The sequence below is a fragment of the Sprattus sprattus genome (genome assembly GCF_963457725.1).
Source record: "Sprattus sprattus genome assembly, chromosome: 12".
In the NCBI taxonomy this organism is placed as follows: Eukaryota; Metazoa; Chordata; class Actinopteri; order Clupeiformes; family Clupeidae; genus Sprattus; species Sprattus sprattus.
The window spans coordinates 17,012,354-17,023,716 of NC_137910.1; the positions used below are offsets into that span (position 1 = coordinate 17,012,354).

The window sequence follows — 11,363 nt, forward strand, 5'->3', positions numbered from 1 at the left end:
GAGAGAGAGAGAGAGAGGGAATTAAGGGAAGGAGTAAGAGAGCGAGAATAGGGGAGTGAGAGAGAAAATGGGAGAGAAAGAGACAGAGGTGGGGGGGAGAGAAAGGCTGCCTCTTTCAATGTATCTGTATATGTCATTGTTAAATGCAGCACAAAACTAAATGTAAACAAAGGCTCACATATTAAAGTGCAACTGTAGGTTTAAACTAGCAACTCCAACGTGATAAATAATGGGTTCTTACACAGCCGAAGTGTAAATAGGGATTCCTAAATTGAATGCGCGTTATCGTGCAACTGGATTTGCATACGCCCTGCCAGTTCCTTATAAGAGGATGCAACTGAAGAGACGTGTGCACAATCGACAGACTCCACAGGCAATGTGTAAGAAACTTCAGACTGATTAAAATAATGTCAAAGCGGAAAGCGAGCACCGGTCAAGTAAACGCAGACCTAACTTCACCGGTGCAGAGGTGGAGATACTGTTACAGAATGTAGATGTGTCCATTGTGTTCCACTATGGCTTTATCTTCGTGATAGAGTTAAGTGCTTATTTATTTATTTATTTATTCACTTACATTTGCAGTGTTTGTGTAGTTCTTATATTTATTTTAGTATATACAGTACTGTGCAAAAGTTTTAGGCAGGTGTGAAAAAATGCTGTAAACTAAGAATGCTTTAAAAAATGGAAGTGTTAAGTGTTAAGTGTTTATTTTCATCAATTCTTCATAAATTAACAAAATGCAGTGAAGGAACAGAAGAAAATTCTAAATTAAATCAATATTTGGTGTGACCACCCTTTGCCTTCAAAATAGCATCAATTCTTCCAGATACACTTGCACAGTTTTTGAAGGAACTCGGCTGGTAAATTGTTCCAAACATCTTGGAGAACTAACCACAGATCTTCTGTGGATGTAGGCTTCCTAAAATTCTTCTGTCTCTTCATGTAAACCCAGACAGACTCGATGATGTAGAGATCAGGGCTCTGTGGGGGTCATACCATCACTTGCAGGACTTTCTGTTCTTCTTTAAGCTGAAGATAGTTGTTAATGACATGGCTGTATGTTTGGGGTTATGTTCCTGCTGCAGAATACATTTGGTGCCAATCATACGCCTCCCTGATGGTATTTCATGATGGATTAGTATCTGCCTGTATTTCTCAGCATTGAGGACACCATTCATCCTGACCAAATTTCCAACTCCACTTGCAGAAATGCAGCCCCAAACTGGAAAGGAACCTCCACCATGCTTCACTGTTGCCTGCAGACTCTCATTATTGTACCTCTCTCCAGCCCTTCGGCGAACAAACTGCCTTCTTCTACAGCCAAATATTTCTAATTTTGACTCATCAGTCCAGAGCACCTTCTGCCATGTTTCTGCACCCCAGTTTCTATGTTTTCGTGCGTAGTTCAGTCACTTGGCCTTGTTTCCTTGTCGGGGTAGAGCTTTTTGGCTGCAACTCTTCCCTGGACAGTAAATGTCTGTACCTGGGTACCACTGGTTTCTGCCAGTTCTGAGCTGATGCCACTGCTTGAAATCTTCCGATTTCGAAGGTAAATAAGCTTGATGTGTTTTTCATCAGCTGCATTAAGTTTCCTTGGCTGACCACTGCGTGTACGATCCTCAACGTCTTCTTCAAAAGAGCTTGAACTGCACATTTTGAAACCCCTGTCTGCTTTGAAATCTTTGTCTGGGAGAGACCCTGCTGATGCAGTATAACTACGTTGTGTCTTGTTGCTGTGCTCAGTCTTACCATGTAAATGGATACAAAATAAACATTTATTGTTTACATTTTTCAAAGCATTCTTAGTTCATAGCATTTTTTCACACCTGCCTAAAACTTTTGCACAGTACTGTATATACTAAAATAAATATAGGCATATATATATCACGGTGCCTCATAGAATCATGACTCTAAGGGCCCTATCTTAATGATCAGAAACGCAAGTAGGACAGCGCCAAACGCAAGTAGCTGTGTGGGCGGCTCTATGGCGCATTTGCTATTATAACGGCGGAAAAAACACACTTGCGCCCGGCGCAAATGTCAAATGGGTTGGTCCAAAGGAGGTTACTCAGCCATAGGTGTGGTTTGGGCGTAATATGCAATAAACCAATCAGAGCGTCATCTCACATTCCCTTTAAGAGCGAGGAGCGCATATTCCACAGCGGCTTGTTATTATAATGGCGGAATTACCTGTTAAGACTGTGAGGCCACCAGAACGTGTGTTACCAGAAACAATCACGGCAATATTTTCCCATGCTTGTTTGGAAAAATGTTTCTACTTTTCATTTCTCGTTCGTATTTTTTCAGTTACTAGCATTCGTTTTTTGGTGGCAACATATTTGAAATAAAAGTCACAAAAACATACTTTCCGATGTTTTGGGTTCACCCTCACTGAATCCTCTAATCTATCCTCATTTATGTCATTCACACATCCATGATTCATGGCAATGTTGTGTAAAACACTGGGGGGGCACGTATGTGAATATGGGTGCAGTCTATAGCGCCAAGGACACCAGGGAACCCATACTTCTCCCAGAACGCCTGCTTAGCCCCTCTCCTGGCTGTCGGGTGTTACTGGAAATTTTATGAATTCCCCAGCATGTCGGACTAGACTTGACGTAACTACATGTATAGCCGAACTTATTGCAGACTGTGATAGGGACAGTGTGCGTCTGTCCCCAGCTCATCTGCCAGGAGATGGCAGACATCAGAACCGCCATTACAATTAACCTGAATCATTTGGGTCAATGTGTACGCTAGATGTATGCCTATTTTTAAAATATCTTGGATATGGATATCACAATGATTTCCTCATAGTAAATACTTTATTTTCCTTGTAATTATATATGGCTAGCCAAAAAATTGGTGTAAATCTCTCGTGTAGACGAAGGAAGTAAAGTGTAGCCTACTGTGCGGCCAAGCACGCGTCTGAATGCGCGCCACAGACTCTACACAATGCGCCTCTGACATTAGACTAGGTTTTTTCTGGTCAACGGCGCACTGTTGTTTTGAAACTGCAAAATACCACTTGCGCCTGAGAAACGCCTTCTCTGTTCCGCCCCGCCCATTTCTGCGCAAGTTCATTTCGACGCGCGCCTCTGGAGGGCAAATCCCGCTGTGCGCCGGGTGCAAGATAGGAATGATACATGCGTCGGTGACAATGTCAATTGGGCTGGGTGCAAGATAGGGCCCTAAATGTGAAAAGTTTTTGTTAATGTTACAAATATTCTCCTATTTATTATTATTATAATTATAATGATTTCAATCCGAGGATGTCTGTACAGCAGATGTGAACACAATCCAGAATAGAGCCTGTGTGTTTTATCTTCAAGTGCTTGTGCATAGCGCTGTGGTATGCCATCGAAACTTTGCACATTGTACAAACCACCTAATTTGAATCACTCCCTTACTTTCAAAGCATTGGGTCTTTTGAAACTTTAACACTGAACCTCTTTCACAACCAAGTCGGACTGACGTCATGCACACAGCAATCATAGACATATATACATATATAGATGTATATATGTCTATGCGCAGCAGTTACGTAGTGATATTGAGGAGGAACATGTTATAATGAATTGAAGGGTTTTAGAAATCGAAAAGGTAAATTCATAAAATAAAATAAAAGATGCGTCGATTTTCAGCGTCGACGTCATCAATGACGTTGACTAATTGCGGGAGCCCTAGAAGAGAGAGACAGAGAGGGGTACAGAGAGAGAAGAAGATCGTCCTCATGCTTACAATGAAAAAAAACTGGATCAATAGATCTATGATGGTGACATTTCATACCTATATGGTACAGTACAACTCTAGTCACACTAATGTATCTGTGTGTGTGTGTGTGTATGTGTGTGTGTGTGTGCGTGTGTGTTTGTGCACACACAGGTAAAGACTTGGCCACGAGTGTCGAGGTGTTCTGGCCAGATGGTCGCTCCATGGCCAAACCTCTGGATCGCAGCGACATGAACACAGTCCTGGAGGTGCTCTACCCTAAAGACCAGCAGGAGCCGACTGCAGCCCCGGAGATAGAGGTCACACACACACACACACACACACACACACACACACACACACACACACACACACAGTCCTGGAGGTGCTCTACCCCAAAGACCAGCAGGAGCCGACTGCAGCCCCGGAGATAGAGGTCACACACACACACACACACACACACACACACACACACACACACACACACACACAGTCCTGGAGGTGCTCTACCCCAAAGACCAGCAGGAGCCGACTGCAGCCCCGGAGATAGAGGTCACACACACACACACACACACACACACACACACACACACACACACACACACACACACACACACACAGTCCTGGAGGTGCTCTACCCCAAAGAGCAGCAGGAGCCAACTGCAGCCCCTGAGATAGGGGTCACACACACACACACACACACACACACACACACACACACACACACTCACACACAACAGTCAGGGGTTAGTGTTGGTACTGTTTTAGGGAGATATTGTAGTGTGATAGCTTGGGCTGAGGTAGATGGTTTTGGTGGTAATAGTGTGTGTGTGTGTGACAGAAGGAGTATGTGTGTTTTTCCAGACCCTGCTGGTGATATAATGTTTTCTTTTGATCTGTCTGCAGTGTGCAATGGCTTTGGTATAGTTGTATTATGGCCCTGCTGGTGGTATAGTGTATATATGTGTATAATGTGTATAATGTGTATGATGTGTATAGGTGTATAATGTGTTTATATGTATAGTGTATAATGTATAATGTCTCTCTGCAGTGTGGACATGGCTTTGCGGTTAGTGAGCACGGTCGCTGCACAGGTAAGTGTGTGTGTTTGTGTGTGTGTGTGTGTGTGTATGTGTGTGCTTATGCGTGTTTATTTATCCTACAGTGTGCGTGTGTTTGTGTATTGATAGTTTGTACAATCATATTCACACTTAATACTTAATACCGTGTCCGCGTGTGTGTGTGAGAGTTAATTCTTAATACCATCTCCACTTTTGCACATTTCATACTCAATACTACTGTATGTGTGTGTGTGTGTGTGTGTGTGTGTGTGTGTGTGTGTGTGTGTGTGTGTGTTAGAGATGTGCGGATGGGCTATTATTTCATCCGCAACCGCATCACAAAACGCATGATCCGTCCGCCATACATCTGCACCAATTTGTTTTGACCAATATTCAAAACCGCATTCGTCCGACATCCGCCTGTTGTTTTTAGGTATAGGCGCTGCTGACGCGAGGCTGACGCGAGGCTAGAAAGTTCTTGCCTGTTCTTGAAAGGAGACTGATCCAATGCCGCAAAGATATTTAAAGAATAAAGTCCCTAGTATGATAGCCTATTGGCTATGTTGTAGCCTATCCCCAGAATATTATCAGTGAAGTGACGTCTGTCTCCGATCGATGCACAGGGAGAAAAATAAATAAATAGCCTAGCACATCGGCAAACCTGACCTTACCATAGGCTAGTAGGCCTACAATTTTTTATCATTGTAATAAAACGCAATTTGGTACACCATTTTAATACGGTAATATAGCCTACTGTTTTTTTTTGCAAAATGAAAGAAAGCCTATGAAGGAAACGCCGACACGAGCCTATTAATTCCGAAATTTCACCGCATTGTAGCCTACGGTAACAACCCCAACACTTGCCTGCTTGCCTTGCAAATCAAAGTTTTCCGACAATTTTTCTTACCTTCTTTCTTAGCTGTTGATGTTACTGAGCTAGAAGTTTAACTTGTTCTGAACATCTCGGGCTGCCAATGCCCAATGTCACTTCTGAGTCAAATCACTCCATCATCTCTTTGAAATTCCTTATTCCACGAGTGGTAGGCTACAATGACTGGCTGTTTTAAAATATAACTAATAGCCTAACGAAACTAAATAACCCAGGCAGTTTCATCTACGACATGTTAAGGCTTCTTCCAATACTAACAGCTGACTCATAGCTTGCAGGTTTGCGGCGCTGCAAGGAGACGCAACATGGGATGGATCGTCACTTAATTTAAACTTGCCTGATGAAAATTGGATTATTTTAAAATGTGCTTGGATGTAGGTAACAACATTTAACAATGTGTAGATATTTTGAATTTCGTTGGGTAAACCGCCACCCGCCCGAATTTAATTAAAATATAATTTTTTGTCACGTTGTCCGCCCGATCTGCGGTTTAACCGCGGAGTCCACGGCTGCGACCGCCAACCGCGCATCTCTAGTGTGTGTGTGTGTGTGTTAATTCTCAATACCATATCTACTTTTACAAACTTCTTCTTACAGGGGCTTTTCAAACGCAAACCTGAGCACATCATTGCAAAATGCACCAACACCAAAATCATCCAAAAGTGACTCATACATCCATAACTATAGCAAATTCTGTCACCCAGCAAGACTACTGTGGCACTCAAAATACTATGAACTAAAAAACAAATACCATATTTTATAAATGATTATTTATAATTTAGTGTTTCAAAAAGTATGACACCTGTTTACATTATATACTGTTATACCAAACATATGAATCTGAAATGCTGTAATACGCCTCATGTGTCAGCAATAGGTTTCGTGTCACAGTTTCTGTGGTATAGAATAACAGATGCTTTTTAGTTCAGTGAAACAACTACACATGTTACCACTACTTTTATGAACTTCACATTTACTGCAACATTCCCCCTTGACTTACAGTTAGTTTTAATGCTCACATCTTCTTTGCACAGCAAGAGTCTTCTCTGGCGAATGGGTTAACTATTTCGCATTGCTTTTACGCAAATTTCTTTGAGTTTTAACACACTTTTTAAAACAGTTAATACAGTAACACACTTCTCAGAGAAAGACACAAAACCTAATTGAATAACCATGTCAACACATTTCAGACACTTAGGGCCTGATTTACTAACAGGATTGCGCCCATTTCTGGCGTAAAATAGCGGTCGTAAACATAAAACGGTATTCACTAAGGGGGCAGAGTCGCATATTAACGCTTTGGGGGTGTGTACCTGCCAACAAGTGGGATTGCACGAAACTTGGGTGGTAACGTGGGCGTAAAGTGTTATTTAATGGGAGGAGTGCGCCTAATGATGTATTGCGTGGAATTTACTAAACTGCCTGGCAAGCGCACGTCCCTGTTTGCGGGCTAAATTCTCCGCCTCATAAAAGCACGTCTTAACAGGAAGCGCATTTTCATTGAGTCTGAAAATTGATATGCCAGCAGTTATAAGAGCAAGGAGAAGACAGAGACACCGCACAGAAATAATTTTTTCAACTCGTATAACACATTTTCAGTAAAGCGAACCACAAATCATTATACGGTACAGGTTAACCAGCCACGCAATACTTCAATTACTGGACCAGATCAGAGAGACATCCAACCCTCCACCCTGCGATCACATTCCATTCCATCAGTTGTTAAAACTAATTTGCAAATATTGGCCTCCGGATAATTTCAACCAGTTTGTGGAAAAGTGAATTCCCCTTTCCACCGTCAACATTAACATTGACTTATAACTCACGTTGCCCTGCAGACACGGGAGAAAGACACTTCACTCTCGTTGCCCGCAGAAGCGAGAGAGAGAGAGAGAGGCATTGAACTCGCGCAAACACACACACACACACACACACACACACACACACACACACACACACACACACACACACACACACACACAGAGCCATGACTATAGCTACCCATACAATGCCGCAAGTTCGGCTCTGAACGCACTTTGTGGACTTTGAAATCGCAAACTTTCGGAACCATTGATTGCACCCACGTCCATATATATTGTAGTGAACCCATGTCCCTTGTAGAAATTATTAATCTCGCCATGTACACATCTATATTGTTATAATGTAATTAATGCCACCAATAGCATATTCTTTATAATCGTGTTCTTTTAAACATCTCGTTGTAGGTGATGGCGGGCAGAACAACAATATAGCAGCGCACACATTGAATCAGGTTCAGTGATTGAGCGAACGTGAACCAATATATATCTCCACCTTGCTGAACCTTCATTTTCTCTTCCTAAATAAATACCACGGAAAATGCGCAAAAACACCGTGCGTTAATGTGTGACAGCAGTTTAAGCAGCGGTCGCAGTGTTAGTAAATCAGGCCCTATATAGGGCGGAGTAAACACAGATTGCCCAGCGTGATCTGGTTTGATAAATACCAAGTAAAATGCGCAAAAACACTGTGCGTTAATTTGCGAACGCAGATTAAGCAGCCCTCGCATATTAGTAAATCAGGCCCTTAATCTTTATAAAACAATCCTTGACACACACACACACACACACACACACACACACACACACACACACACACACACACACACACACACACACACACACACACACACAAACAAACACACACCTCCAGCCCCCAACACCCCACAAACATTTTAAGCCAAGCAGCTATCATGGCACCAAGTTCAAAAAGCCTTTGACAATACTGTAGATACCACTAAGGGGCCAATGCAGGCTGCCTTTGTAAGTCACTAAAGATGTCTGCTAAACCGTGAAACACTGCTGCTTGTTTAAAAGTCACTACATGGGACAGCGGGAAAGTTCAGCGGGACACACCTGCTAGACCTCTTAGATCACTGGAGAAAAATCAGTTAGTAGTAAACAGGGTGAAAACAGCTTTTAGCTGCTAAGCTGCTCAGCTCTGGAACCAACTTCCTGTTCAAAAGTACACACACGTGAAGACATACACACACGAATGAGCACGCACACACACACACACATGCACACATGAGGACATGCACACATTGACAGACACACACACACACACACACACACACACACACACACACGTGAACCAACTTCCTGATCAAATGCACTCCAATTTAGCTGTAGCGTTTCAAATGTAGACTTCACTACAGATTAAACTGTAGCTGAGCAGCATAGCATCTAATAGCACTGGATTATAAATGAGTAAATAAATAAAAAGTAGAGTGCATTAGATCAGTTAACACAGAGCATCTGAGGACAGTTGGGTCTTAAATTGAGATTTGTAGTGAAATGTACTCAACTGTAGCGAGTTTCAAACTCATTAGCTGATTTATTTAAATATTGCATGTTCTTTAGCTTTTAGCTTCATTTTTAATATTTTATGTTATTTTATAATGCACTTAACTGTTTTAATCTCATTTTTAATCATGTTCATTTATCTGCTCATTTGTTAAGTACTTTAAGAATTACCAATGTGTATGAATTGCGTGTGTGTTCATATGAGGATGAATGTATCCATTTCCCCCTGATGTGTGTGTGTGCATACATATGTTCGGAGTGTGTGTGTGTGTGTGTGTGTGTGTGTGTGATCGTGTGTGTGTTGTGTGTGTGTATTTGCATACATATTTATGAATATTTGTATGAGTATGTGTGTGTTGTGTGTGTGAATTTGCATACATATTTATGTGTGTGTGTGTGTGTGTGTGTGTGTGTGTGTGTGTGTGTGTGAGTGTGTGTGTTGTGTGTGGGTATTTACATACATATTTATGAATATCTGTGTGTGTGTGTGATGTGTGTGTATGTGTATTTGCATACATATGTATGAATATCTGTATGAATATCTGTGTGTGTGTGTGTGTGTGTGTGTGTGTGTGTGTGTGTGTGTGTGTGTTTGTGTGTGTGTGATGTGTGTGTGTTGTGTGTGTGTATTTGCATACACATTTATGAATATCTGTGTGTGTGTTGTGTGTGTGTATTTGCATACATATTTATGAACATCTGTGTGTGTGTCCAGATGAGGATGAGTGTACCCGTTTCCCCTCCGTGTGTCCTCTGGAGCGCCCGGTCTGCACCAACACCTATGGAAGCTTCAAGTGCCGTGCCAACAAGAGGTGTAACCATGGATACGAACCCAACGATGAAGGCACCGCGTGTGTAGGTGGGTGGACATTGGACTCCTGTAGACTCCTGTAGACTCCTGTAGACCACCATAGACTCCTTTAGACTCCTGTAGACTAGTATATTCCCCTACATACCCCTATATTCCTGTAGACTTGTATATACTCTACTACTATAGATGTCTGTAGGCTCCTATACATGCCAGTATATGCCTGTGGACCTCTCTATACTCTTATAAACCCTTATAGACTCCTATACTAATTATAGTATATAAAAGGAATGATACAATGATAAACCTGTCAGTGGACTCTCAGGCTAAAGTTTCTCTTTCTCTCTCCAGCCCAGGTGGCATATTTCGGGGGGAATCACTCGGACAGAGGAGGCGAGGGTGTGTGTGTGTGTGCGGAGCTGCTGCTGCTGTCACTGCTACTCTCCTCACAGATGACCTGAGCTGCACTCATCCACCTGACTCTCTCTTATTACCTTCCTTTGTCCTTCTCCTTTGTATCAATATCTCTCTCCCTCCTATCTTTTTATCTCTATCTGCGCCCTCTCTTACCTTTTTCTCTCTTTTTCTCTACGCCCTCTCTTAACTCTGTCTCTCTCTATCTCTCTACGCCCGCTCTTAACTCTGTCTCTCTCTATCTCTCTACGCCCGCTCTTAACTCTGTCTCTCTCTCTCTCTCTACGCCCTCTCTTACCTCTGTTTCTCTCGCTCGTATTCCACTGATTTGCCCTTAGTTTAAGTCCCTGAGTTCTGAAAAACACACACCCCACACACACCAGATGTCCCACACACTCACCCAACACACACACTGAGCATGCATTGTGACTGAGCAGGCCCTCAACATCTTCATCAAATAAAAGTAGTGGACACCCCTACCAACCAAGCTCTTTCGCTCTCTCTCTCTCACACACACACACACACACACACACACATACACACACACACACACACACACACACACACACACACACACACACACACACACACACAGTTAAGCAAACTGTAAATGTTCTCCCTTTACTCTGTGTGACTTGATATGAGAAAGAAAGGTTTGTGAATGTGTGTGTGTGTGTGTCTGCATGAGTATTGGCATCTTAATTAAGAGGGGAGTCGCATCAGCATATGTTGTGCCATCTTTAACAGAGAGAGAAGGTGAGTGTGTGATGTGTAATCTGACTGATTGACAGGGATGTTCAGACACACACACGTCCTACTCTCTCTCTCTTTCTCTCTCTCACACACACACACAAACACACACAGACACATCATCCTCTTCCTGGTACTCTTCACTTGTCCTATTATCATGATACATAAACACACAAATAAACACACTTATATCACACACACACAAACACAGAGAGAGAGAGAGAGAGATAGAGGACAAGTGTGTAACTTCAATGAAGGAAGCCCTTGTGTTCTCCACTTGGTTTCTCTGGGTTCTCCACATTCTGTGGTTCCCTCTGGGTTCTCTATGTTCTGTGGTGACTGCAGACTTCTGCCTCCTTGCTGGGAAACTAGATGGTGAAATTTAG

The 11,363-nt window shown here is 42.5% G+C and overlaps 1 protein-coding gene across 1 annotated transcript in view; it reads left to right on the forward strand.

The window, feature by feature from the left end:
- The window catches only part of crtac1b (cartilage acidic protein 1b), a gene marked incomplete at both ends in the record, with an annotated part of 39,457 nt that extends 28,094 nt beyond the window's left edge, over window positions 1-11,363 (forward strand). The window contains 5 exons of the mRNA XM_080849122.1: window positions 3,886-4,031; window positions 4,763-4,805; window positions 9,721-9,864; window positions 10,165-10,212; window positions 11,323-11,363. Coding sequence (XP_080705248.1) covers window positions 3,886-4,031; window positions 4,763-4,805; window positions 9,721-9,864; window positions 10,165-10,212; window positions 11,323-11,363 — 422 coding nt within the window. The remainder of the gene's footprint in view (window positions 1-3,885; window positions 4,032-4,762; window positions 4,806-9,720; window positions 9,865-10,164; window positions 10,213-11,322) is intronic.